Source organism: Psammomys obesus, unplaced genomic scaffold (genome assembly GCF_907164565.1).
Source record: "Psammomys obesus unplaced genomic scaffold, mPsaObe1.curated_primary_1811, whole genome shotgun sequence".
Classification (NCBI taxonomy): Eukaryota; Metazoa; Chordata; class Mammalia; order Rodentia; family Muridae; genus Psammomys; species Psammomys obesus.
The window spans coordinates 17,031,268-17,058,887 of record NW_026591598.1 but is presented as its reverse complement, the minus strand read 5'-3'; the positions used below and the strand labels follow the sequence as shown (position 1 = coordinate 17,058,887).

General features: G+C 53.1%; 2 protein-coding genes across 4 annotated transcripts in view; one reads left to right on the top strand and one right to left on the bottom strand.

The window, feature by feature from the left end:
- Positions 1–28: 28 nt before the first annotated feature.
- Positions 29–16,937, top strand: Slc66a1 (solute carrier family 66 member 1). Of its 2 annotated transcripts, none has more exons than XM_055610754.1 (8): positions 29–105; positions 3,642–3,896; positions 8,650–8,779; positions 9,338–9,425; positions 9,803–9,945; positions 10,098–10,190; positions 10,900–11,085; positions 12,293–16,937. In XM_055610754.1, exons 2-8 carry the CDS (start codon positions 3,733–3,735, stop codon positions 12,368–12,370), a joined length of 882 nt encoding a protein of 293 aa, XP_055466729.1. In that variant the 5' UTR covers positions 29–105; positions 3,642–3,732; the 3' UTR covers positions 12,371–16,937. The 2 variants fall into 2 exon arrangements, with proteins under 2 accessions (XP_055466729.1, XP_055466730.1); XM_055610755.1 differs by lacking the exon at positions 29–105 and adding an exon at positions 2,694–2,721.
- Positions 16,938–19,369: 2,432 nt separating this feature from the next.
- Capzb (capping actin protein of muscle Z-line subunit beta) overlaps positions 19,370–27,620 on the bottom strand; it is a 96,707-nt gene continuing 88,456 nt past the window's right edge. The window contains exons 7-10 of one of the 2 annotated variants that reach the window (XM_055610945.1): positions 23,804–23,869; positions 23,055–23,131; positions 21,956–22,068; positions 19,800–19,869 (exon numbers count right to left, since the gene is read on the bottom strand). In XM_055610945.1, coding sequence (XP_055466920.1) covers positions 21,966–22,068; positions 23,055–23,131; positions 23,804–23,869 — 246 coding nt within the window. In that variant the 3' untranslated portion in view covers positions 19,800–19,869; positions 21,956–21,965. Of the gene's footprint in view, positions 19,870–21,955; positions 22,069–23,054; positions 23,132–23,803; positions 23,870–27,620 lie in introns of both variants that reach the window. The other variant, XM_055610946.1, reaches the window with a different exon arrangement.

Sequence of the window (27,620 nt, the reverse complement as noted above, 5' to 3'; positions counted from 1 at the left end):
AGCCTCAGACTCCACCCACAGCGTGGGGGCGGGGCCTCACGGAGGTCAGCTGACTCTGGCAGGCTGCGATCCTGAAGCTGAGGTTCGGCTGTGGATCCTGATCTGGTGAGACTGCAGGGGGCTGGCGGCAGGCCCGGGCTGGGGGTCGGGACTCCAGGCACACGCAGCAAAGACTTCCCTACACCCTTCTCCAGCCCTGCACGCTCCCCGGCGCCGGTCTCCTCCTCCTAGGGCGCGGGATCCCGGGCCTTAGCCCAGCCGGGCTAGGGGTGCAGGTCCGGCTTCACGTCTCACCTGCTGGTCCTTGCCTTCCGGCATCTGGGCTTCTGGTTGACCTGTTTTCCGTAGACTGGGCGGGGGCCTCGCGGCGCTTGCCCCAGCAGCTGCCCTGTCATTATCCCTTCGAACCCGCAGAGTCACCGGAAGGAGTTAGAGCCTTGGTTTGGAGGCCTGGAATGGGTAGGATCCTGGAGCCAGTGCGCTCCCCTGACACATTCTCCCCAGGTCTGCAGGTAGGGAGCCCAGAATGCCCCCTCCCACGCCAAGCTCACGGCAGGGTTCCATGGAAGGTTGGGTAGAAGCGTGAGGACTCACTCGGGAGGCAGAAGACAGAAGCAGGCGGATCTCTGAGTTCGAGGCCAGCTTGGGTTCGAGGCCATCTTGGTCTGGAGAGCGAGTTCCAGGACAGCCAGGGCTACACAGAGAAACCCTTTCTCGATCTGGCCCCCATCGCCGGGAAAAAAAAAACAAACAAACCTGTAGCCTCAGGTTTTGTTCAGTTAGTGTATACTCCATACAACTGTGTGACCAGGGTGGGGGGTGACAGCAAGAACAGACTATCACTGTTGACTGTGCCAGATGCGTTTTAGTGGAAAGCACCGTCTGGCTTTGCTTGGAGTTGGAGAGGACCTGAGTGTGGCAGGAGATACAGTCTCCTGGCCAGCCTTTCTGGACATGATCGGTGAGAGTCAGTCCTTCCTAATACTGGGAAATGTAGCTCAGTGGTAGCGCACTTGGCAAACATGGATGCGTTTCTAGGCTCAAACCATTATCGAGGTTTGGCCTGGGTTTTTATTGAAATCTGCAGCCAGTCTAGGAGGTAAGTCCCTTTTACGGTTCCCTTCTTTTTACGCCTCAGAACCGTGAAGCTCCATCACTTGCCCAGAGGGACTTGTCAGTCCTAGGTCCCCTCAGCTCACAAATTTCCTCCCCTCCCCTCTCCCTCTCTTTTGCATTCTCCATCCAGACCCAGGAGAACAGGAAGTGTGCAGGCAGGGAGAGAGGAGAGAGGTTTGCATGAAGAGCAATGTAACAAGGATGGTGACACATCTTCTGCGGGAGTGAGTGTGTTCCAGGGGACAGGAGGAGGTGGCTGGCTGCAGGACCTCTTGGAGAAAGAAGGCAGTTTAGAAATGTGTTGTGGTATCTCTGTCAGGCCTTGATAGTGGAGAAGAGTTTCCTAGAGGAAGAAACGGCCTGTGTAGGTGCCTGGGACTTGGGACCTGGGGCTGGGGATGAGGTTAAGCAGGGCAGTTCTTGGGGTCCTTGGCACCTTGCCTCTGTGAATTTGACCCTGATCCATTATCAAAATGGAACCTGCATCTGCTTTGATGGGAAACATCTCCTTGGCTGGAGTTGGGAGAGGAGCTAGTTGTTGCCAATCTGTCTACTGGCTAGCCTTTCTGGGCATGAACCAGCAGAGTCAGAACCCTTTATAATAATAGCTCTTCATGTAGCTTAGGGCTGAGCACGGGGCTAGCAGGATGAAGTCCTAGGCTCAGTCTTTGGTATTAAGATGTCTTTGAAGGAGCTGGGAGAGCTGCTTGAACCCGGGGTCCCTGCTCACCTCATTTCTTTCCTAACTTGGTAAAAGGGAGTGAGGCTCCACAGTGGTCAAGATACTGCCTTCTCATCTTCAAACCGTCCCTGCCATTGGAACAGATGCCAGGCTCATAATTTTGTTTGGCTTAGGAGGATTTTATTAGTCCCAGTTTGTAGACAGGCTCAGACAGGCTGACTCACGTGCCTAAAGCCCCTCGCTCCTACCTGTTAAAATGGGATAGTGTTCCCTACCCAGCCTGTTGTGAGGGATGATAGTGTATGGGTGTGTGATGAACTGTGGAGGGCCTTTCAGAATCTACAGGGGGTTCTTGGGGGAGGAGTCTGGTAGGATGTGAATGGCTGATAAACAAGGGGACTTCTTGAAGCACAGCTCTTACCTAGACTGAATTGGGGTGTCAGGTAATTGCTCCCCAAAGTGGCTATGCTGATGTCAACTGCACCAGCCACTAAGACTGGGGAAGAACCTTCCAGCCATCTTTTTGACTCATTTTGTTTCATTTTGGTATTTTTGGAGATGATTTCTCTGTGTAGCCCTGGCTGTCCTGGACTCGCTTTATAGACCAAGCTGGCCTTGAACTCACAGAGATCCGCCTGCCTCTGCCTCCCAAGTCTGGGATTAAAGGCATGCGCCACCATCTTCTGGCCCTTCCAGTCATCTTCTGCCCCAATACTAGAGCTGCCACAGTGAGCTGGCCAGATAGTGACCTGGGGCATCCTTACCCCCAGCTCTAGTGGCAGGTCACGTTAGGGCTGAGAGTCTAGGCTTCCTGAGAAAAAGAGCTGACTTTCCTCTCCCTGCCCTGCTCTCTGCAAGCTCAGCAGCCATGGGTCCAGCCGGAGCTTTGCAAGGAGGCCCCCCCGGCCTAAGTGGGAACTAAGGTACTGGAGTGAGTCTGCCTGGGTGAGGAAACACCCTCTTAGCACAGTGACAAAAGGGGAAGCCTAGGCCATGGCAGCCTCCAGGGAAGCCGCTCCCATGGCTGTTTGACTCTTTTGCTTTCTGGTGGGGTGGCCCTTGTAGATGACTTCCCTACTGTGGCCTCAGGTTCCTGCAGAATCTATCAGTGGGGTTTCCTTTGAGTTGGGCAGAGGACAGAATGTGTGAGTGCATGCTAGGATTGCAGGACGTGGCTCCAGCCAGGCCTTGCTCTCCATCCCTTCTCAAGGCTGTCATGCACTTAGAGTGACAGACAGTGTCCACAGCTTGGGCTGCGGCTTCCTTGCAGGTAGGTGTCTGGAGGGCTTTCTAGCTTCCGGAGGAATGTGCTCCAGCGTCCTGTCCAGGCTCCTGGGTAGTAACCCTAGAAACCTCCTTCTCATTCCCACGTGACAGACAAATAGGATAGTCTTCCCTCGAGTGAGATCTGGTCTCAGAGACCTTATTAGAGTATAGTAGTGACAAAAAATGGAAGCCTGGCCTAGCGGCATGGACCTGTAATCCCAGCACTCTGATATCTGAAGCAGGAGGATTGAGGTTAAAGGCCACCTGGGGCAATTTATGAGGCCCTATCTTGAGATCCAAAATTAAAAAATATATATATGCTGGGATGCAGGACAGTTGTTGACCTTTTGTCCAGCACGTGCAAGGCTCTAGATCTGACCACAAAATACCTAAATGTTCACAAATTATATAAAAAAATGCTGTTGGCACATAGGCCCACACACTCTGCATATGAACTTATTTAACTGGCACCGCAGCTGTGTGAAGTAGGGCCTGTTGTTACCCTGGATAGGGGACGGGACCATGAATGGGACGAGACCTCCCAAGGCTGAAGACCTCCTCTTTCACCTTTTTCTAGAACGAACCTTTGCCAGCCTCTGAAGCCTTGCCTGTGTTCAGACACCTGCGCCTCCTCTTCTCCTTCCCTGCTGGGACTGTCTACTGCAGCCATGGTCTGGAGGATGCTAGGCGCCAGCAACTTTTCCACCTGCCCCAACGGCTCCATCCAGTGGATCTGGGATGTGTTTGGTGAATGTGCCCAGGATGGCTGGGATGAGGCCAGCGTGGGCCTGGGCTTGGTCTCCATTCTCTGCTTCGCTGCGTCTACCTTCCCGTGAGTATGTGCCTGTGTGGCAGGAGCGGGTGATTTCGGTTTGCTATGAAGAAGGGAGGGTGCGTGGAATCTAGCAGGGGCCAGGTCTCCTGTTGAGCGCTGCTGATGCAGAAATAACATTTTCTGCCATGTTCATTGAGCACCCAGTGTATTCCTGGCCTGTGTTTAAGTACTGGTGGGGTTTACGTCATACCAGCCTTGTGAAATAGGCAGCACTCTTTTCCCTGGTTCACAGAGATGAGACAAGATGAGGTCATGGGCTCCTCATTGCCCAGTTGGAAAGAGCTGGGGGTAGAGAACGGGAGGCTGGGATGTGTTGGTTATGGCCGTGTCCTTAAAGTGAAGTAAGGCTGATGGTGAAGGTGGCAGCCGGGGCTACAAATGATGTGGCTGTTGTTGGGCTGGGGAATAAGGACATTTCTGCACAGGATCCAGCATGTCCTGGCTCATCTCTGCCACCTACTGGCTGTGGCCAGGGTAGATCGCTGCCTGGTTCTGGGCCTCAGATCTCATCTTCCCAGTATATGCACAAGCTGGAAAGCTGCCGTGGTGCCATTTTGTGAAGCATGAAGGAGAGCACCCGGCCACTCAGCAGAGGCGGGAAGGGCTGTAGCTAAAGAAGTTGGAGGTACGAGCTACTACCAGCAGACAGGAAGCAGCTGGCCAAGAGAAGCAGGAGTCTGAGAGAAGAGACAGCTGCTGTCATGCCAGGCTAGGCATCGTGGGAGGGAGAGGCAGGTGATAGTTACAGCCATCAGGAATTCACCAAGGGCTCTAACATCTAAAGCTGTTGTCACTATTTTAAAAATTGTTGTTGGGCTGGGTGTGGTGATGGTGGCCCTTTAATTCCAGTCCTTGGGAGGAAGAAGCAGGTGGATCTCTGAGTTCAAGCCCACTCTGGTCTACAAATCAAGTTCCAGGACAGCCAGGGCTACACAGATAAGAGCTGGGGAAATGGCTCAGTGGTTAAGAGTATTTACTGCTCTTGCAGAAGACCTAGATTTGGTTCCCAACACCCACATGGTTACTGAGTGTAACTCCATTGTCAGGAGAGCAGTCATCCCCTCCGGCCTTCGCACTAGGGACACACAGGGCACACATATCTCCATGTAGGGAAAATAACTTAAAAACTAAAAAATAAATCTTAAAAAAAATATTTGCTTGACCAGGTGGTGATGGCACATGCCTTTAATCCCAGCCCTTGGGAGGCAGACACAGGCGGACTCTGTCTGTGAGTTCGAGGCTAGCCTGGTCTACAGAGCAAGCTCTGGGACAGCCAAGGCTGCACAGACAGAGGAAATCTTGTCTCGAAAAATGAAAAAATATTTTTTTTGCTTGTTGGCTGGGGGCGCTCACTCAGTGTAGAGTGTTTGCTGCACACGCATGAGGATCTTACTTCATTCCCTGGACCCATATGAAGATGGAGACGGTAATGTATGTCTGTGCTCCTGGTGAGGTGGGAGGCAGAAATGGGAAAATCCTTGGAAGCTCGTGAACCAGCCGGTGTGGCATATGCAGCTGTGAACAAGAGGCCCTGCCTCAAACAAGGTGGAAGGTGGAGACTGATACAAAGGTTGACCTCTGACCTCAGCTCCTGCACATCCCCCCAGTTCTTTACAACTCCTAGGAGGCCGAGGCAGGAGGATCAAGAGTTCAAGGTCGACCTGGGAAACCTGTAAGCCTGAACTCCTGATCTTCCGGCCTCCACCATCACACATGCAGCCACCACTTCATGCTGCCTTTGCATTTTCATCTTTTTCAAAGTCCTTTTATGTGTTTGGTTACTTTGCTTGGATGTATATAAGTGCCCCCACCGCCCGTGTGTGTGGTCCCCAGACAGGGTATCTGGACCCCTCGGGACTGTAGTTTACACACAGTTCTGAGCCTCCGTGAGGGTGCCGGGAACTGAACCTGGGCTTTCTGTGCTCCTAGCCGTACAGTGTCTTCTGCTCTCCTGAGTGTCTTTTAAAAAGTAATCGATTACTAATTAATGAATAGTTTACGTTGAGGCAGGGTCGCGCTATCTAGCTCCAGCAGCCTGAAACTCACTCTGTAGACTGGGATCCACCTGCCTGAGCCTCCTGAGTGCTGGGATTAAAGTCCCCTGCCACTGGACCTGGCTCGGAGTTTATTTTTTTAAATTTGTTTAAAAATTTTCATTTTCTTATTTTATATGTATGGGTGTTCAGCTTGCGTCTGTCTCTGTGCAGCACACGTGTCCAGTGCCCTCAGAGGCTAGAAGAGGACATCAGATCTCTTGGAACTGTAGTTATGGGCAGTTGGGAGCCACGCCGTAGGTGAACCCAGGTCTTTTGCAAGATCAGTGAGTGCTATTAAGCACTGAGCCATCTCTCTAGACCCTCTAAATTTTTTCTTTAAAAAAATTTTTTTATTATGTGTATGTGTGTGCACTGAGGTCAGAGGACAGGTTTTTAAATATATATATAATTTTATTTTATGTATATTGCTGTTTTGACGGCATGTATGTATGTGTGAGGGTATCGGAAACCCTGGAACAAGAGTTACAGACAGTTGTGAGCTGCCATGTAGGTGGTAGGAATTGAACCTGGGTCCTCTGGAAGAGGAGGCAGTGCTGTTAACCACTGAGCCGTCTCTCCAGCCTCAGAGGACAGTTTTTACGAGTCTCTTCTTCCACCGTGGGTTCTGGGAGCTGAACTCAGGTCATCAGTCTTGTCCGACACGGGCTTTTACGTGCTGAGCCATCTTGCCCGCGCCCTTCCAGAGCTTCGTTACAGGCATGCACCACTGGGCCTGGATTAGGCAGTCCTGGGCATTGAGCCCTGGGCTTCACGTATGCCCGGCAGGCGCTCTATCAGCTGTGCTACAGCCCAGCCCTTTCCTTATGGTCTGTTTGCGGGAATGTGTGCAGGTGGCTAGAGTGAAAAGTGGAGGGCAGGTTAACTGGCACCTGTCATGTCAGCCTGACAGTCTGAACTGGGTCTCTAGAAAGCACATAAAGGCGGCAGGAGAGAACTGACTCCGCAATGCTGTCCTCTGGCCTCCACACAGCGCTCTGACATGGACGTGCCCCCATTGACAAGTTATTCTTTTAAAAAGTTGTGGGCCGTGTTAAGGTTATTTTTATAAGATTGTGTTTGTTTCTCAGTTTCTCGATTAACCAGGCTACCAACCGAATAATTAAGACCCTGTTTTAACAGGTTTCACAGCTCAATCCTGAGCAGTTATTAGTCTATTCTTTTTTTTTTTTTTTTTAAGGATTTATTTATACAATATTCTGCCTGCATACCAGATCTTACCAGATAGTTATGAGCCAACATGTGGTTGCAGGGAATTGAACTTAGGGCCTTTGGAAGAACAGCCAGTGCTCTTAACCTGTGAGCCATCTCTCCAGCCCAGGCTATTCTTAACCCTCTATGCTAACCTGGCTTCCTCCCAGTGTATATCCGAGAGATATTTGCATTTTGTGGCTTTCTTTGCTGAGCTCTGTCTCCTGGTCTTCTGGGCCTCTGCTGGTGGCTCACTCCCCTACTTCCTCTTCTAACCCCTCCTCCCCTGGCTGACAGGAAGTCCAGCCCTATTCTTTCCCCTGCTCAGTGATTGGCTGAGTAAAGTAAGCTGCTTTATTGGTATATCATGGGACAATTGGGGTGTGTTTACACACCATTGAGACAAGGGAGTCTCAGAACAAGGATTGCAACCACTTATGGGGGATACAGAAATCACCGTTTGAATTACACGATAACCTTATGCCAACAGGGGCTGGGGTATAGAAGAGCTCTTGCCTAGTACATGTGAAGTTCTGAGTTCCAACCCAGGACCCAGGGTAGGGGTGGGGGGAATGGGACAGTGGAAAAGAATTTTGAACAATAAATGGCTCATGTGTAACAGTCAGGAGCAAGACCAGAGAGCCTGGTGTGGAAGGGTATACAGAGAGTTTGAGGCCAGCCTGGACTGTCTGAGGCCTTGTCATAAACAGTCAGTAACAAGCATCAAGAGAGCCTCAAGGCTAGAGGCTGTGTCCAGGGTGAATCTGAGCAGTGACACATGATAACAGCCAGCTCTGTCCCCAGTGTGCAGTGTCCTAACTGATCTGACCATCCTTGTGTTGGGTCATTGCCAACGGGGGTTAAGTCTGTGCCTGAGACCCAAGGCTCTTAGCAGCAGTGGCTCACATTACATTTGGCTTCATACTCTACCTAACCCCATCCTGAAGGGTCTTAGAGGAAACAGTCTGTGACCTAAAAACAGAGCACAGGAGTCTGGCCATCCTTCTCTGCTGCTCCTTGAGAGTAACCAGGCTGTAGCTCTGGCTCACTATTAGTGGCTCCTGAAAATGGCCTGGCCGAGCCCCGACCCACCTCAGCTGCCTGACCCCTGCTTTCAATTCCCATCAAACAGATTTTTAAAAAGAAGCCAAGGCGCTTCTCAAGGCCGAGGCACATGCTTCGGGACTCTGTACACACCCTTCGTCCCTTCTGGAGACCCCAAGGTTCAGTGGGGAAAATCTAAGTAAGGTTGTGGATTTTTCTGGAACGATACAGCTGCTGTGCTCCTGGGCTCATAGGGGTCCCTTTGGTAAAACTCTGCGCAGATCAAAGAAACGCTCTGAGCATATTGTCTGTGAAGTTCTGTGTACCACCCTGAGGGTGAGCGCCTGGGCCATCTCCTGCCCACTGGGTCCAGTTATACTGTTGTCGAGTCTTCTTTTTGGCCTTCTAAGGTGACTTCTCAGGCCTCAGCCTCCGAGCATCTGTCCCCTCCTCTTCCACAGCCAATACATCAAGGCCTGCAGGACAGGCAACATGGACCAGGCCCTATCTCTGTGGTTCCTCCTGGGCTGGATCGGTGGGGATTCCTGCAACCTCATTGGCTCCTTCCTTGCTGACCAGCTGCCCCTGCAGGTAGGCGGGTCCTAGGCACAGTAGGGCAGGGAGGGGAGGCTGGGGTGTCGGACCTGTCAGCCAGCACTCCATGGCTACCATGCTGTGTCAGGATGGGTGAGTCAGGGCTTCTGTCCTAGCCTCAGTTTTACCATTTGCCATGTAAGCATATCACACCACAGGGGTCTGTGGTTCTGAGGGGTTGGGGCCCAGCTAAATTTTCTGAATTTGAGGCCCTCAAAGTAGAAAGTGGTATCTTCGTGGGTAAGCACAGACATTATTCCCTGGCCGGCAGAACTGGGGTGAGTTGGGAAGGCTGTGGCTACTCCATCTTAATGGCACCAGCCTCAGATGCCCTGTTGACTGTCCAGGCTGAATTCTTGCCAAACTCTTTGTGCGCCTGATCCCTTGTTTGCCAAGGTAGGAATAGTGAGCCTTCTGGTTCAGTTGAGGAGACAGAGGATCAAAGAGGTGAAGTGACTGGAACTGGCCATCAGTTGGGGTGCAGTGGAGGGCTTGCTGGGGTGGTCATGTCATGGCCTGGACTGCAGCCAGTGCCCGGGTCCACTTCTCTCTCAGACCTACACAGCTGTGTATTACGTCTTGGCTGACCTGATGATGCTGACGCTGTACTTCCATTACAAGTTCAAGAATCGACCTTCTGCGTGTGAGTCCAGGGGTCACTCTGGGTCAGGCTCTACTGCCCTTGGGAAGCCTGGGACCTGCGTTGAAGCAGGATGAGGTGGAGACGTGTGTAGATCAAGGCAAAGGGAGGCCCCATTTGCTCTCTCCTCTTTCTGGTTCAGAGCCAGAAAGGAGGGTGAGTCACAGAGCAGACTCCATGGCGGAGTGCTGATCCCTCTGCCCTGACTGTCTTTCCTTTGTATCGCTGGGGGAAAGGTACCTTCTATAAACTGAAGCCCAGAGAGGCTAGGTCGCTTGTGCAAGGTCACAGCTACTGAGAAGCAAGGCAGGGACCCCCATCCCAGGCTGTCTGCTGTCACCTAGATACCTAATCTTGGCCTCTCTCCTGCCTCAATCCAGTGTCTACCCCTATCAATTCTGTGCTCTTGTTCATCTTGGGGACCGTGTGTATCATACCGCTGCTGAGCAGCACCGATCCTGTGGCTGTGCCCAGGGAAGGCTTCCGGGGACGGACACTCCTGTCTGTGGAGCCAGGCAATAAGGTAGGAGTTGGGTCTGGTGGTAGCGTGGGTGGGCACGCGGGTCCCTGCATGATCATGCAGACGGTAAGCTGTGGGAGCCACTCTCCTTCTTGGGGAGACTGTCCCCTAAGACTCCCACCGGCTGTTGAGTGCTCTTTTCCATCTCCCCCCAGCCCTTCACAAAGAAGGAGGTCGTCGGTTTTGTCATCGGTTCCGTGTCCAGCGTGCTGTACCTGCTCTCAAGACTGCCTCAAATCCGCACCAATGTGAGCTTTCGGTAGGGGTGTGGGTCACATGGAAGGCTCACGGGCAGGTTAAGGGTGGTGCGGCACACGGGTTTTTGTTCAGAAGCTCTGGGCCACAGCAGCTGCTGAAAAGAGCCAAGTCACCCAGCTGGCTGAGCCTCTTTCTACCACTGGGAGATTGGCCCCCGTGACACTTTTCATGGAGGGGCCATGAGTTGTGTCTCAGCAACATTGGGGGTCAGTCGCAGGGGAGCTGCTAAGCTGAGAGACCAGAGTTGGACAGGCAATGATGAGGAATCCCACTGGAGCCTTGCCCAGCAGGAGGAGTCCATGAGGGCTGCAGAGCCAGGAGCTAGCAGGTCTAGGCAGCCATGATGTCTGGGGTCCTGGAGAAGTGCTTGGAGTTGGGATTGGGCCAGCTGGGGTTGGGCCCTGGATAGGGCTGTTTGGGGTGCCAAGCCCATGCTGGGCATTGGGCACATAATGAAAACCTGGCTAAGAGCATGTGTCATAGAGGACACACATACAAGGACACGTGCAGTCTAGCATGATAAGAGTCCTCTCTGATCTTGGGGACAGGGCTCACACTGTAGCCTCGATTGACTCCTAACTGGCTATATAGCCTAGGCTTGGTCTTGAACTCATGATCCTCCTGCCTCAGCGAGCCAAGTGCTGGTATTGTAAACAGGAACTCCCTTTGAGTCCCTGACTCCATCCCCTCCCCCTCCAGTTCCTTCGGCAGTCAACCCAAGGCATATCCTACTCTCTGTTTGCACTGGTGATGCTGGGGAACACGTTGTATGGGCTGAGCGTGCTGCTCAAAAACCCGGAGGTGGGCCAGAGCGAGGGCAGCTACCTGCTGCACCACCTGCCCTGGCTCGTGGGCAGCCTGGGTGTGCTGCTGCTCGACACCATCGTATCCTTTAGAGTATGTGATGTTGGCAGAGTTGTGTGGGCAAGGCAGCCTCAGCCTGAGCGTGCAGATCCCGGCCAGTCCACCCCTCTGTCTACACATCCATCCACCTGTCCATTCGTACATTCACCTGTTCATCCATGCGTCCATTCATCTGTCCGTTCACCCGCCCTCCCATCTGTCACCCGCTCACTCGCCTATCCATCCATCCACTCACCAGCCCGTCCACACATCCATTCATCTATCCATCCTCCATCTACAACCCAACCTTTCATCCAGCCTCCTTTTACCGCTCCAACCTCATCCATGTACCTGTCTGACTGTCCATCCATCTATCCACTCACTCACCCATCCATTCAGCTTCCCATTTATCCATCCTTTTGTTCACCTACCTGTATCCTGCCATCTGTGTGTTATCAGTCCGTCTGTCCATCAAGAGCATGCACCTCCTTTGTGTGCCAGGTACCTAGCCAGGACCAGCACCATCCGTGAGCAGGGACAGAATGTACTAGGTTGTTAGGTAGTTACTTAGCTTCACTGGTACCATGTGCTGCAGAGAAAGATAGCAAGAGTGTATCACCACTGGACTGTCCTGGCTTGGAGTAAACTCAGGCCTCAACAATTGTCATTTCTCCTGGGTTAGAGGAGAAGTTATTCAGACACAAGGAAGCAGAGTCTGGGCATCGCCTGTGCAAAGGCCCTGAGGAGTAGAAAAGTCCATATGCCTATGCGTGGGAAACGAGAGCTAGACCCCGAAGACAAGTGTGAGTGGACTTCCTCACTGATGATACAGGGCGACCCATCAGTCCCATGGTCTTTCTTCTTTTTCATCTGAGTCTTTAAGCTGCTGGCGTCAGTATCTGAACATCCCCCCCATGTGACCCAGCCCTCAGCGCTCTGTCAGTGTTTGCCAAGTAGCTCAGTTGGACATTACTTGGCTCCCGCTTGGCAGAAAGTAAACATGGCCCTTGTTTCAACATTTGCTGAGTCCCCAGGGGATGTAGTGAGAGGGAAAGGCCCATGCTCTCTAGGTTGTATTCCAGGGTTCCTGATGCCAGAGCTGGGGCATCAGGGCTGGCACGTAGGATGGTAGGAGAGCAAGAGTGAGGCTAGGAGGTCCCGGCTGGCCCCTGTCACCTGCAGAACAGGGAAGAGTGGCAGGAGCAGCCCCAGCCCAGCATGCCTGTTGTAGCCTTGACGCTGCCTTCAGATCTCCATCCAGTTCCTGGTATACAGGAGCCGCGCCATTGCCGCTGTCTCAGAGCGAGAGCCCCTCCTTCCAAGCTGACCAGTGCCCTGGCTGACGGGAACCTCAGCTGCTGCCATCCCAGGAAGGATGAGGTGTGGGCAGTGATGCTGCCGTCCCTGGACTGGGCCTAGGAGGTGGCCTGGAACTCTGGTCCTGGCTGGAGTTGGTTGGAGTTGGCTTGTGCTGTGCCAGGACATACCTCTCAGGTGTAAGACAGCTGTCTGAGGAGCCTGCAGGGGATCCGTAGCTGAGACCCCAGAAGGTGGTGTGGCCACCTCTCATCTACCTACCTCAAATCTGCCTGTGGACTCCAGGCTATGTCATAGCCAGGGGACCAAGGGTTGTCCCTCTGACTGGACACAACCTAGTAAATGGTACCTTCCAGCTGGGCCTGTTTCTGCTGCTCCTTCTCATGGTGCTTAGGGTCTGGTAAGGGACCCTGGGCAAGTCCAGTCTCATGGAGGAATTATGTCTAGCCTCCTCAGGGCTTTGGTTCTCTAACTTGTATTTCTTTGCCCTCTTGTAGACAGACCCTACCCTGGCAATGGAACATGGCAACAAAAGGGACACAGCAGTGGGGTCCCTGTCTCTGGGGCTCAGGAAAAGGCAGATAACTAAGGGCAGGGTTTGGTTGGACATCTTGGCATGGCCGCACTACTGCTCCTTGTTCCCTTGCCTGAGTTGGGCTTGGTGAAGTGGCTAGCCCAAATTGAGGCATACAGTCAGGTGTCTTGAACAGTCAGAACTCAGTGAAGGTCACCTTTGAGGTAGAGAAGAGGGATAGACTGGTGCCTTCCTGAAGAAGGTAGTGACAAGAAACTGGGGTGATGAAGGCAGAGAGGAAGGGAGAAAGACTGGTTCCAGTTCGCTTTGTTACAGCACCTTTTGGGGACAGAGGACCAGCAACCTTCCCTGTTAGCCTTAGCTTATTCACATACATTATTGTAGGTCCAGAGAGCCAGATGCAGGGCCAGGGGTCACCTGACAGAGACAGACAGAGGGCATCCATCTCTGAGTGCTTCTCTGCCCACAGCTACGGAGAGAGGGCCCTGGCATAGTGTTCCCAACCCACTGCTGGCTTCAGGTGCTCTTTGCAGCTGGATATCTGGCTCTGTCCCATCCTGGGACCTGGCTCTATGCTAGTTTCCTAGACCCTTCCAAATCTGAAGATCTGGGACCTCAGTGAGGCCCATGACCCCAAGTGCAGGTCTGACCCGAAGCTGCCTGGGCAGGAGGACGTGAATGACAGGTGTGTCTGAGAAGCCCTCACTGTCGCTCCAGGAGGGGAGACACCCCTTGATGGGAGACAGGCTTTGCCCATGGGGGAACGCCTGGCTGACAGACGAAGCAGCCCTTTACTCGGGAAGCGCCAGACTGCAGCTTCTCTGAACCTTGATCCCACCTCTCTTAGGCTCCAGGACTCCAAGTAGGAGTCACGGTAGGGGCCTTGGAGGACCTGCTAGGCTGCTTATTTATAGGTGAGTGTTTCATGGGCTCCAGGATCTCAAGCCTGTCTCAGCCACCGTGAGCCTTGTGACTTGGGCCAGCTCCCTGAGCCTGTTTCCCTCCCATAACACCAAAAACAGTGTTAATTTCCTCAGAATCTAGTTGTGCTGAATACGTAAGGTGCACTTTTGGGTTTATGTCCCAGCATCTGGAACATGGGTGAGGAAATGGTGACTATATTAGCATCACCATCCAAAGGAGGTTTAGCCATCTGGTACCCCCTTGGGAATAGGCAGCTTGACTGATAGGACCCTGCTGTGATGACGGCCCCATTGCTGCTGTGGACCAGAAACGCCCCAGCTGGCTTTGCCATCCTCTCCCTGGTTCACACCTCTCACTTTTGCAGGTCAAGGAGTGAAGTAGTGGATATTCATCCTGATGCAGCCTGAGTACAGCAGGCCCCTCAGGTCTTTCCTCAGCCTCGAGTGTGGAGGCATTTTGGCTGTCGTCCAGGCTCAGCCACAAAAATGCAAGTATTCCTGCCAGGAGTGCCTCGATCAAGTCACTCAGGGAGGAGTGAGGAGGAGGCAGGGCCATGTGTCTACCAAGGCTCTTCTATAGTGAGTCAGATAGGATGTGTGTGTGTGTGTGTGTGTGTGTGTGTGTGTGTGTGTGTGTGTGTGTGTAATTTTTAAAATTTTTATTTATTTTGAGACAGGGTCTTACTGTAGCTCACGTCTGCCCGGAACCCGTAGCCTTCCTTCTCTGCTTCCGGAGTACAGGGATTACAGGTATATGTCGTCATTCGTGACTTCTGTGAGATGCCCTGTAGGAAAGCCCCTCTCATGGTACCCTCTGCTCTGTTCACAAGGCTTCACCTTCTCTAAGTCTCAAGAGATACGCAAGAGAAACTGGAGGCAGAAGGGCTGTGCCTAGCCACCCTGCCCTTTGCCCTTGACCCCAGGCCTTCTCAGCTAGGATTCTCATTGTTATTTATCAAGCCTGGGGATTTTTTTTCCCTCTCTCTCATTACAACTAGGACAGTATGGCCTCCAGATCTTCTCTTCTCCAGGAGGGGGAGCAGTCCCAAATCACCCTTCAGCACCCCTTCTGTCTGAATCAGCTTTAAGGCTTCCAGGGTATTCTAGTGGGTATGCACTGTAACAGGAAGCTTGAAGTGGCCACCTCACAGCAGGGCCTGCCTTCCCCGTGGGTTCCCTGGGCTCAAAATGGCTAAGTTCCCAGCCTGTCTCCCAGCCCTACCCAGCAGCTATGAGGACACAGACACCCCCTACCTCCCCACTCCAGTCAGACAGCTGGGCAAAGAGCACCTGTCTGTACACCACTGTGTCCACAGGACACAGCAGATGCTCAGAAAGGACCAGAGACCCTGTCTGTCCAGAGGCTCTGGCAGTGGGGGAGACAGGCATGTCGCTTGCAAGGACAGATCCTCTCTACAGGGTAGCGTGTGAGTCAGAGCTTGAGAAAACTGTTTGGAAAGGTGTCAGGCTACCTACGCAATATTAACATCTCGAGTGAGGTGTCTGAGGTAACAAGACCATAGCTACACGTGCAGCATTTCTGGCGCATGTACAACCCAGAGTAACGCAGAGGCTGACTGTGTAGAAGGGGCCGAGCTGCTGAAGAAAGACCGCACTTGCTGGGCAGCTCAAAGGGATACATCTGTGAGGGCCTGCCTCTCATCCCGTAGCACGTTTGTCGAGCTCATGTTCCTGACTGAAAAGTTTCATAGGAGACTGTGTCTACAAAGAGACATTCTAGACGACACAGAGGAATCCACGTAGGGGCTTGGAGCGCAGCTCAGTTGGGAGAAGGCTTGTCTAGTGTGCGTGAGGTTTTGGTTCAATCCCCAGGATGATACAAAATGATCTGGTGGCGTACACCTGTAATCCCAGCACTCAGGAGGCAGAGACAGGTAGATCAGGAGTTCAAAGCCATCCTTAACTGAAAAACCTAGAAATACCAAGTTTCAGATAAGACACCAAAACATAGCAATGTAAATAGATTTCAAAGTTTTGTGAATTTATATGTGTATATTTTGAATTTTATGGTTTTAAAAAATAATTATTGGAAATCAAGCTTGGTCAGAGCTGGAGACATGGCTCAGTGGTTAAGAGCACATCCTGTTCTTTTAGAGGACCAGAGTTCGAGTCTCAGCACCCACATTAGGCAGCTCACAACTGCCTGTATCTGCAGTTCCAGGTGATGATACTCTTGGACTGCCCCTCCCAAATAAGTAATAAAATTTAAAAGAAAAAGAAAAGAAAACCAAGCTTGGTGACATAGGTCTTTGATCTTAGCACTAAGGAGGATGCTGCAGGAAGATCGTACATTGAAACATAGTTTGGGCTACAAAGCAAGTAAAAGGCCAGCCTGGGCATCTTATGGACTCTTTGTCAAAGTTTAAAAACAGTAGAATAGAATAGAATAAGGGAAACACAAATTAAAACCTAACTGTAAAGCAAGAAAAAAAAATAGCACCCACTAATTTGTTCTGGGGAACTACATCTCTCAGGCTGACCTTGAACTCTGTGGGTAGCCAAGAATGATCCTCCTGCCTCCACCTCCCAGGTGCTGGACCCCAGGGTTGCACCACCACACCCGGCTCTGTGATCTGTCTTGGAGTATCTTGACTGTAGAGGATTCTACCCTTTAAGGAGCAAGCTCAGCCAGTCATTGAGTGACCTCCAGTGACTCATGCTACACTGCACAGACAGCCCCGGGTCCCAAAGAGACACACCCCAACTGTAAAGCTTGTCCCTCAGTAGAATGATGTGTCTTCCTAGCCTGCAAGTAACCCTACACAGGTGTCACATCCATTGAGACCTAAGCAACTTGCCTGATGTAGTGGCACAGGCCCTTTAATTCCAGCACTTGGGAGGCAGAGGCAGGCAGATCTCTATGTGTTCAAGGCCAGCCTGGTCTACAGAGTGAGTGCCAGGCTAGCCAGGGCTGCATAGTGAGACTCTTGTCTCGAAAAACAAAACAAGACCCAAACAGCTGTACATTGACATTAAACTGCCAGCATGCATAGAAGACCCCCATGACAGGAGCCTGTGGGATGCCTCCTACAGCTCTCTGCTGTCTTGTCTGTTACCACTGTACCAGTGTATCTATCGAATAAACTCTCCTACCCTTTTTTGTCTTGGTGAGTTCTTTCAGTCTTCGTATCACCAGCCCATCACAGCTGTTCCTTGGATGGCAGGGAGGAGGCACTACCACAGACGTGGGGGCACCAAGGCTATGTGGGAGGGTGAAGTGGTATGAAGAAAAGGTTGTCCCGGGCATCAAAACCCTGAGTCTACTCCATCAGTGGTGAGGCTCTGTGTGTGGAGATCAACACAGGGCCTGTCTTCAAGTCCTTGGTCACTGGGCTATTGAATGAGGAAATCTTGAGTCAGGAAGTCTAGGACCCCAGAGGCTGTGCTCATTATGTAGTGGAGCTGGAGACAGGCACAGGTAGAGCTTAGACCAAGACAGGCTCCTGGCCCAGCTTGTGCCATGGCTTTCTTACCCAGGCTCTTTCCTGTTCTGTGAGCGGACACCAGGTGGTAGCTAGAGAGCCCGTGGACAGGGGATGTGCCACCAGCTGACAAAACCTAGCTCAAGAACTCAGATAGCTATTCAACCCTTACCAGCGGCTATGCATCATTTTGGGCAAGAAGGGGCTTTGGGGTTTTGTTGTTTTTAAGATAAGCTTTCACTGTGTAGCTGTGGCTGGCCTGACACTTGCAACATAGGATCAGGTTGGCCTTATGTTGAACTGACAGCTCGACCTGCTTCTTCGTCCGGAGTGCTGTGATTAAACGTGTGCAGCCACCACCCATTGAACTTTTAAATCGCTGTTAAGACTGTTTTGCCTACCTGTATGCTTGGCAACCTCGGTGATAACTGGTGCCCACAGGGGCCAGAATATGGCCTTGGATGCTGTGGGATACCGCATGGGAGCTGGCTGGGAGGTAGCCAAGGGTCATTTAGAAGAGCAGCCAGTTTTAACGGCCCCAATAACCTTGAATTCTTGATCCTTGTGCTGCTATCTCCTGGGTGCTAGGAAATCACCAAAGCTGTTGGTATGCTGGGGAAGCCGTCATACACCTCCTGTCTTCCCTCTTCACCTTTGGAATGCCCCAGGGACCTTGCCAGCCACCATGGATCTCACACTGAGGCATGCAAGGAAGGAGCAGAGTGGCCTGGGAGTGCAGAGGGCACGCTTCGCTTTGTCCCACGCTGTCCCTTAGAATCCCTGGGTAGGTCGTGGCATCCCCAGGGCATACAGGATGCAGCTTGCTGTGCCTGGCCCACTCACAGCCCACAGAAGGTCTTTGGGCAAGGCCCACCTCTTCCTTCTGATCTTTACAAGTTGTTTTATGAAACTAAAAAAAAAAAAGTGGATTGTTGTGTGCTGTCACACCTCTTTTGAGCTCAAAGCAACTAAATCTGCGTGGCACGAAAAGTAGAATTTGTGTGTGTGGGGGGTGTGCGCACGCCAGTCACTTCTCTTTCACTGTGTGGGTTCCAGAGCTTGAACTGAAGCCATCAGGCTTGGCAAATGCCCTTACCCAGTACACAGTATCCACTGACCCAAGTCTCTTAACTTTAGTATTTACTTTGAGGTGGTCTCACTGTGTAGGCCAAGCAAGCCTGGACGTTACTATGAAGCTTAGGCTGGCCTTGACTTTGTGCTGATCCTCCTGTCACTACTCCCACGTGCTGTAATTACAAACGTGTGCCAGCACATTTTGTTTTGCAGTTGAGGCAACATAGGGCTGTGTAGGCCAGGCCAGCCTTGAACTCAGGATCCTCCTGCCTCGGCCTCAATGTTGATATTACAGGTGTGAGCATGGCACCTGTGCTCTTCTGCCTCCCATGGAATTCTGCTTAGGACCAAATAAGAGAGATCAGGACTAACAAGTCAGGGATGTCACACACAAGTTGGGGTGACCCCACCCCCAAGGAAGCCGACCAGCTCGCCAGGAAAGGTGAAGGCAGGCATCGGGCCTGCTTGGTCCCTGAGAGCTCAGGGTCTTGCGTTCCCATCCCTGTGGAATGTAGCTGGGGACCTGCACACACTTCAGAGTGTGGCTGCCTCCCTAGAGCCTGAGGTGGACAGCAGGGGGCAGCGCTGCGGTGGGAAGAGCTCCAAGTCCCCAGGGAAGGCCACTCGTGTCTGCAGAGTGAGGCAGGTGAGAAAGAATACAAGGCCAGCACTAATTCTGTCCCAGTTTCTTTTTATTTATTTTTTTGTTCTTTTTTTCCTTTTTTTTTTTTTAAGTATGGAGGCTCAAGTAGAAGATGTAGATTTTTTTGTTTAAGCTTTACAAAAACAAAACAAAACAAAAAACAAAAAAACAAACAAAAAAAAACCCAAAAACTCCTTTTGCATTCCATAAAAATTGACAGAAAAGCACCTGGCCAGAAGAGCAGCCGGTTGCCAGCCCCACCCCCACCGTGGTCTCCTCAGGACAGGGGCACCTGCGCAGGACAGTGCTGAGGTCGTGCCTCCTTCCTCCAGAGCTGTCCCCTGTCCCCCCCCGGCCCCCAACTCCAAGCAACTCCCAAACACACATGGAATCAGATTTCCAGTTTTTCTTCTATCTTTCACACACCAGTTAGTTCATAAAATTTTTTGTTTTACATTTTTTTACACCAATGTAACAAAAAGATGGGAGGGCGCGGTGGCAGACAGTGTATTTGTGCCTACAAACGGGAGGAGGGAGGAGGCAGGGCCCAGGCGAACCAAACCACACGGTCTCTATGGAAAAACGGAGTCTCGACAGCGAAACGTCGTGGGAAGCAGGCCTTGGAGCCAGAGGAGGGTGGTTATCAGGCTTTATTCTTGGGGAGAGATGGCGCTGCGTGGTCGATGCAGGTTATGTGACCTGTCAGGGAGGGAAAGGAAGAGGGAGAAGGAGCAGAAAACAAGTTTTCTAAAGAGAGGACTCTAACGAGTGCATGGCGGGTCCGGTTAGCGCGAAGCAGAGGTCTAACACTGCTGCTTTCTCTTCAAGGCCTCCACCAGGTCGTTCTTCAGCGCTTCTTGCTTTGATTTGTCTGCAAACGTCTGCACAGACCTGCAGGGGAGGAGAGGGGTATCAGCAAGCAGAACACTCAGAGTGAGGCAGCCTGGGGCCACTGTGAGGTGCCAGGGTACACCGTCTGGAGAGAAGGAAGGGGGGCCGGGGCCTGCACCTCAGTACCTTGCTGGCCATCATGGGCAGAGATTGCCCAGGTGTGGGGAACCTGACCACTAGAACCCTAGGCCCACAGATTGGGGGGTACCCCTCAAGCTGTTGGAAGCTTTCAGGAACCATGCAGCTGCACCTTCTACTGGCTGACAGGTGAAGGCTCTGGGCAGTGAGGACCTTCTAATGAAGTACCCGCCCCACCTCCTCCACCGGCAGCAGACGCTGGCTCCTTACCCGAAAAAGGCAGGTGTGGCAACCCCCACCCCCACCGAGTGCTTAGGAACCAGCCTCTGCACAGCTGAACCACTGGGATCAAGACAGAGCCTCTGAGGCACATCAGGGCTGCTGGCCGCAAACCCAGCCCAGCAAAGCCCTGCAGGTGTGCATTCTAAAAGGCAGCCCCTTCAGAGCCTGGGCCCCTGTTGTCATATCCTGGGGCAGCGGGGATGTACCCTTGACCAAAGCTGGAGCAACTAAGGCTTGGAGAGAGTTACAATTTGCAAAGTAAATTTCAATTTACATGTATTTCAATTCTCGGAAGCCATCTCAGGGTGGATCTTCACCATTAGGCCTTACTTCCAGATCAGGCAATGAAACAGAGTTGGAGAAAGGTCTCCTGTGGCAGTTCTTTTCCCAACACATCCGTTAAGTTAAGAGCGTACTAAACTATTTGCAGCAACTGTTGAGAGCTCAGAAGCAGTGGAAGAGGCAGGGTGGCATGCTCAGAAGTGGCTCAAGTTCACACCGGGAGAGGCACTACTGGAAAGTCTGTCCCCAAGTGCTGGAAACAGGGGAAGGTGAGACAGAGTGGGACAGAGAGGGGAAGCAAGAAACCGCCCCGAGAGGAGTCTTCAAGACTGTGAGGACAGGACCTAAGCGAAGAAGCGAAGGAGCTGCATGTGAGCCGATGCTGCTCAGTGCACATTTGCTTCCTCTTGGGAGTTCAGGATCCCAAGAACTCACCAGAGGGCTGGTGTAGCAGCAAGAGGAGCAGCATGAGGGCTCAGGCGGAGCTGGGGTTGGGGTGGGTGATGGGCTGGGCTCTCCTCAGGACACCTCCACTGGTTTGCTACAGATGGCAGCAGCAGTGTCCCTTTAAAGGGCTTTCTTCCGCTGGGGCATGGGGACGGAGATGCACCGAGGCTAGACTGACCAGCCTTGGACCTGAAGTCAGCACATGGACCACACAGATCCCAGCAGTGGCAGGGCTTGGGAGGGGGGTGCCCAACTTGAAGCCTCACTGTAAATCCCACAGGTCCCTGTCTGGGCCAGGCCTCTGGTGCCCAGCCCCGGGGACTGCAGGTCCCTAGAGCCTTGTCTTAAGCCCCTCCTCCACTCTGAGATGCTGAGTGCCTTTGCACATCTGTATTTGTCACAAGCCAAGTCATGGTTCTTGGCCACTGTCAACAAGCAAGATTATTTTCTTTTCCATCAGCATGGCCTGCTGGAGGACAGCTGCAGCTCATACGGGAAGGCTGTGGGTACACACAGCATGGGTACAGAGTGCCCAGGCTGGAGGCGTGCTGGCTTGGCCTGGGGAGCAGTCACTGTCAAGACACTCAGACGGAGACTGTGCTTTCCCGGTCAGCGGCCCAAGGGGTTCCAAGATGTAGCTTTGGGACTCGTAGGATCCTTGGTAGAGGTGGGAAGAGCTGGGTGTGCTAACAGACCTGAGGTGTGTGAGTCCACAGAAGGTGTGGGTGTGGGTGCGGTGGGGGCGTACACAGTGCCCTCTGCTGGAAAGGCTGTGGTAGTGCTACAGACTGAGCTTCAGGAGCAAAAGCCCACCTTGGCTTTCACCCAGAGTGCAGAGCACACACACCACACATGCGTGCCCACACTTCGTGGGGCTGAGGCTGCGTGTTAATGTGGCTGCCCACTGGCAGTGGGCGGACACAGGTTAGTGGCAGGGTCTTGGCAGGTTGGTGAGTCCTGTTTAGTGGGAAGGTCTCACGCCCTTCAGGCGGGGTACCTGGATCGGCTCAATTATCAGGCTGGATGTAGACCTGGCGCTGGGTCAGCACTTGAGAAAGCTCCCTCTGCAACTGCTTAAACTTGTGGTTGTCGGGGAGAGCGTCAAGAGATCTACAGAGAGTGTTCAGAGAGGGTGAAGCCGCAGCAAGAGAACAACAGCAATGTAGAACAAGAGGCCAGCAGCCACGGGCAAAGGCCAAGACAGAAGAAGGCAGCCACGGCACTGGGGCTGTGTTCCCCGAAACCACAGAGGCTGGCAGTGGTCCACCTTTGGGGGTTCACACCTGCCTCCATACAGGCTGAGACGCTCCTATTTCCTTCCTTACTGGGAAGAGCGGACACTGGCCTGGCAGGAGAGCGGTACATTTGGTGCATTTGGTACCACAGCCCCCAAGTGTCAGATACTCAGGGGACCAGGAGGAAATGTCTACCTACGTCAGCCTGCTGAGCACACTCACAAGTCACACCCTGCCTTTCTTTCGGCTGCAATATAAAACCTGGGCCGGGGAATGGCACCAGAAGACTGGGCCCCAGGGGCACAGCAGAACCCACAAACTCACAACAGAGCTGGGGTGCAGAGCTCTTCCCAACCCTGCTGGCACCCTCCTTCCCGACAGGACAAGGCCACTGAGAAAAGTGTAGGGAAGGATGAAAGAGCTGGGATGAGATCCCAGCCATGTGGCTCCAAGGCCAGTGCCAGCCCATTCACCCTTCCTCAGTCAGTGCCCTGTCCCCAGCTGGGTTCTGCCTCCTGCTCCCAACTACACTGGAGTCACAGTGAGTCCTGCCTGGAGCCTCAAGTGGGACTCTATGCCAGGTTGCTCAGCTCTCTTCAGTGTCTCTGTGTGGGGGCCTCTGAGGCCCCAATACCAGTCTGGTCACATTCAGTAGATGGCTGGTGGTCAGCTCTACCATGAAGGCACTAGAGGTTGCTGAGATGAATGAGCCCGGCGAGCAGAACTGGTAGAGGTCATGGAAAAGTGCTGACCGTATTCTGGGCCTTTCAAACTGCGCAGCGATCCCCGACCACGTCTTGTGATGAGGATCTGGGAGGCCCACAACCACAGAGGAGCCAAGCCCCATGTTCAGAACATTACCTCAGCCCGTTGACGATGTCCTTTGTTTTTCCAAAGTAGATCTCGTTCAGCGTGCTTCTGATTTTGTTTTCCATGTCCTGGGAAGGGAGGTGAGTCAGTGGAGATGGCAAACAGGAACCCTGAGGCCCACACCCACCGTCTACCCTGCAGTCCCCACTCTGGCCACAGCGGGGTGCTGTGGGACTGCTCCCTTGCGCTGACAGTTCCCAGCTGCCAGAACCCCACCTATAATTTGTGTTTTGGGTCTTTCTTATCCTTAGGCATGGAGGAAACCAACACCTAGGGGCTGATAGCCAGTTCTGACCACGGCTGGGAGCGGGTCTAAACCACATCACCAGCGCTGCCTGGCCACCAACTTTGTGAACAGTTCTGTGAAACCAGAGAACACGTCTCTAGTCCAAACAACATCCCCGACTTCCAAACGGGACATGGTGACAGGCGAGGCTGCGGCGGCCACAAGTGAAGCTGCTCCAAGGCCTGGTGTTCCAGCAATCTGTTTCCACCCTGAGTTCAGATCACTGTTCACACCCAGTGATCAGGGGAAAACAGGGCTTTCATGTTTCCCAGGCCAGTAACTGAGCGGGGGTGCTGGGGTGGGTGGGCCTAGAGCTGAGCTCTGCTCGCAACCGCGTGGAAGAAAGCTCAGAACACTTGAGGCAGGGCAGGAACAGCGGCAGCCAAGAGGGAGAAGGCGGAGGAGCAGGCTAACCTGTGCCACACCAGGGCATGGTGAGCCGGGGACCACTCACCTCCACCAGGCGCCCAATGTTGGCTATGTGTGGGGAGCAGTCACTCACAGTTTCATCTTTCTCCATCTGCAAAGACACAAATGTTTAGTCAGAGACTACCACAGTTCCAGAACCAGCCTGCTGCTGCCAGCTCACCACTGCCCCTGCGTGGTGTCAGTCCTCTGGCCCTGGTGGCTCTGTGGAGCTGTTGTTAACATGGCCACTTTTCTAGCACAAAGGACTGAAGTTTTGGGTTGCAAACAGCCCAGCAGTTTGCAGACATCCTGAAACCCTGTTATTTCTAGGGCAGTGTCTTGGTGCTGCTCTGAGAATGGACGCCCACTCAGCTCCTGGGCCACAACAAGGAGGGCGAAGGGCCACACTGGCCAGGTCGCTCTGGGCTGTGCCTGTCTTCACATCACTCCTGGCAGGCACAGGTAGAGGCTACTACTCAGATGTGGGTGAGGCCTGGTGTGACACTGGAACCCTCCCCGCGCCACAACACCGCCACATCTTGACCAGCCCAGCAGTGGCAGCCCCGGGACACTGTCAGCTGGGAGGGACTCAAAGACCTGTTAGCAAAAGACTCTGGGGCCAGCAGAATGCAGTGACATGTCCACAGCCGTGTGGGCAGCTGTGGAGGATGCCACCTCACCACAGGGCTGGCATCCTCGCCCCTCCAGGGCTGGGAGCTGGGCAGGGGAGCGTCAGGCTCCTGGGTTACAGAGGACACAGGGAAAGCAGCCAGCTCTGCATGCAGGGAGAGATGAGAATCTGCTGGTGTCTGGTTTTCCCTATGTAGGCTTTACCTCTCTCAACACGGATGCTGAAGAGACGGCACCGGGGCCACGAGCTCCAGAGGACCTGGGTTCAATTCCCAGAACCCACGTAGTGCTATGTAACTGTGGCTAATTGCATTCCTTCCTCCTGGGTGGGACAAGGGCTACTGAGAGGTCAAGGTGTGGTAGAACTCAGGACAAGAGAGCTAGTAAAGCCAGGGCAGGGAAGCACCAGGATGTGAGCAGGGCTGAGCCAGCCTGCAATCTGTCACTGTGTGGACAGTGGAGGTGGGCCTAACAGGTTCTAACCATCCACGACAGGCACCTGCTTAGACTCCAGTCACTTCTGGCCCGCCGAGAAGGAAGAAGTGGGATGACCATTTAGTGCAGAGCTGCAAGGTGAGAATCTAGTCTAGAGTCATCATCTGGCATCAGGGCCTTCCAGAGCCACACGACTCAAATGCAGGACACAGTTCTGGTCCTGGCCAGGGGTTTGGCTGAGAGCTGTGGTGACTGGTGATAGGGGGCTGTAAGAGTCATGGGCATTCTGTGGCAAGAGGTCCCAGGAGTCTTAGAACTGTCGTCACAAAGTTGGGGTAGTGAGTGTAACAGCCATAACTGTCACTGCCATGGTCCCATTCTAGCTGTGGTCAGCCCCTCATGTCACTGGTGGGACATCATCTTTGTGAGTGAAAGCCTTCAGCTAAGACAACTGTGTGTGTACTGTGTGTACTGACCAGTGTGTGTACTGAAGAAAGCTGGGGAGCACACCTGAGAGAAAGGATGGGGCTTGCCACCCAATTTCCAAAAGGAATTTTTCAAAACCAACCCCCTACAGCCTCAGGACCTGCTCTGGTGGTGGCTCTGCCCCAGGAAGGCACCTTTCCAGATCAGTCTCTCTCAGGCCCCTGTACTATGCAGAGGGCCATCCTTGCCTCCCTCCAGCTCTGAGGTCTCTCCCGGGCTCTTTCATTGAGTGTGGCAGCCCCAGGTGAGCACAGCACTAGGGGTAAAGAGCTCTCCCCACTAGGCAAATCGTCAGTGCCTCATCCCCATTTTTGTGCTTCACAATCAAGAGCCACCTTCCAGCAGGGAAAGGCTGGACCCTCTAGACCCTCTAAGGAACAGAGTGTTTGGAGGGGAGCAGATGGACTCCCCAGGAGCACACAGGGGGCCTCTAAGCTGAAGATCCTGGCACAGGCAGGCAGTTTCCATAGCCCCCTTGCCCGCCCCTACTGCCTCCCTCCTCTCCACACCTGGCTGGGGTCAGCCTGCTGGCAACACCGACCCACCAGGAACAGAACTATTTTTGTAATGCATATATTATTACACCCTCATAAAAGCAGCTGCCAGAAGGAAAACATTTTTTATGTTCTGTGGCAGCACAGATGTTCCACAAGGTGGTTCCAACCGAGTCTGGAGTCAGGGCCTAATTTGCCTGTCCCCAACAAGACCCTTTCCTCCTCTCTGTGGCTAAGATGTGAAAGACAGAAGGAAGTGCTTGGATCTGGTGGCTGTTGTCCTCAAACAGGGGTGGATGATGTTTCCCATTGCCACAAAGTATCTTTTTTCAGTGAGTTCAGTCAACAGGAACCTCATTCAGCATCGGGGGTGGTGGCTTCTAGCTCATACCCTAGGTGCAATGGGCCTTGGCCCACCTCAGCCTCCATGCCCTTGCTTTTACTGCACACCTATGTGCGGTGCCCGGGTGTGCCCAGCAACACAGACAATCTGTTAAAGCAAGCACCATGCCCAGGGCCCTATGGCCCAAGTGCCCAGCCTGTGCCACAGACATGAGGCTGGGTCAGGCCACCTTGCCAGTGCTCAGCTGCATTCCTAGGAAGGGAGAACTGTCCAACCTTTGAGATGGAGGCTGCATATTCTGGAAGACACGTGGGGGCTGCAGAGTTAGCTATTCCTTACTGAGTGGAAACTAAGGGCCAGAGTGGCACGGGATTTCAAAAGATGCCCTCAACTCTACAGAACACAAAAGTTTTAGAAAGTGAGAGTTGTGTTTGGTCACATGGCTGTGAGGGGACGGGGCTACAGCCTGGACCAAGTTCTGGAGGATTCTGAAGACTGTTTTCTTTGAGACAACCTCTCTGGTCGGTGGATATTGTATATGTTTACCAGAAATGCCAAGGAAAACCACAACTCGGGGTTCAGAAGTTGTAGGGGGGGTTCATTCCAACCTCATCTGCCTCAAAGCCCAGCACACTTGGCCCCTTCCTCTCCTGCCCTGCCAAGCCCAGGTCAGGGAGGCCTTTTCTGAAGATGGTGGAGTGCCTGTGGCTGATGAAGAGCGGGGTCTGGTGGGAAACGACCAATGAGCCCAGTCTCCCCACTCAATACAACATTCCACCTTCGTGTCTAAATATTTAGAATCTGTAAAGAAAATGAAGCAACCATCTGCAGGGCCTGCCCCGGATGGGAGTCTTTGGATCTCCTTCCAGAGATTTACGGTCTGCCTCATTCCCACGTCTCTGCTGTCACACACACGGAGTGACCTCTGCAAGCAGCTTCCTTTTCATAGCGAGTACTTGGCATGCAGCACCTTTTCACTTGTTCCGAGGCCTTCCTGCTTAGGGCCTTTGTGGCAGCCTGCCAGGGGGCACCTTCTGCTCCTTCCCTCACATGTGGCCTCTCCCTTGGCAGGAGGATATGAGGAGGCAGCAATGAACTTCCAGAAAGGCCTCGGCTGCCGTCCCCACCGCCCTACAGCTGCAGGGATTTGCCAAAGACTATCTCCCATCTAACTGATGTCCCCAAGAGACAGTTTTGAGTGGAGGCAACGAGAGGACACAGTGAAGGGCGAGGCAAAGCTGGGGGTGGGAGGTAGGGTCACAGCAGGCTGTCCTGACCAGCAGGGACATGCAGCTGGGGCCATTTATCTCAGTGACAGGTGCCACCAAGAGGGGCTCTCAACTCCCTCAGTGCATTCCCAGAAATCATATAAGGAACACAGGGCAAAGAGCACGCCTAAACTACCCCTGGGATGGGGACCCTGAGGAGAACAGCTCCTGGCCTTCCTGTACACAGGGCCTGGGAAACTTTGAAAT

Coding starts and splice junctions, on each gene's coding strand:
- Slc66a1 (XM_055610754.1), top strand. CDS start 3,733: ATGGTCTGGAGGATGCTAGGCGCCAGCAACTTTTCCACCTGCCCCAAC. Junction 10,191..10,899: donor TGCCTCAAATCCGCACCAAT/GTGAGCTTTCGG, acceptor CTCCCCCTCCAG/TTCCTTCGGCAGTCAACCCA. Junction 11,086..12,292: donor TGCTGCTGCTCGACACCATC/GTATCCTTTAGA, acceptor CGCTGCCTTCAG/ATCTCCATCCAGTTCCTGGT.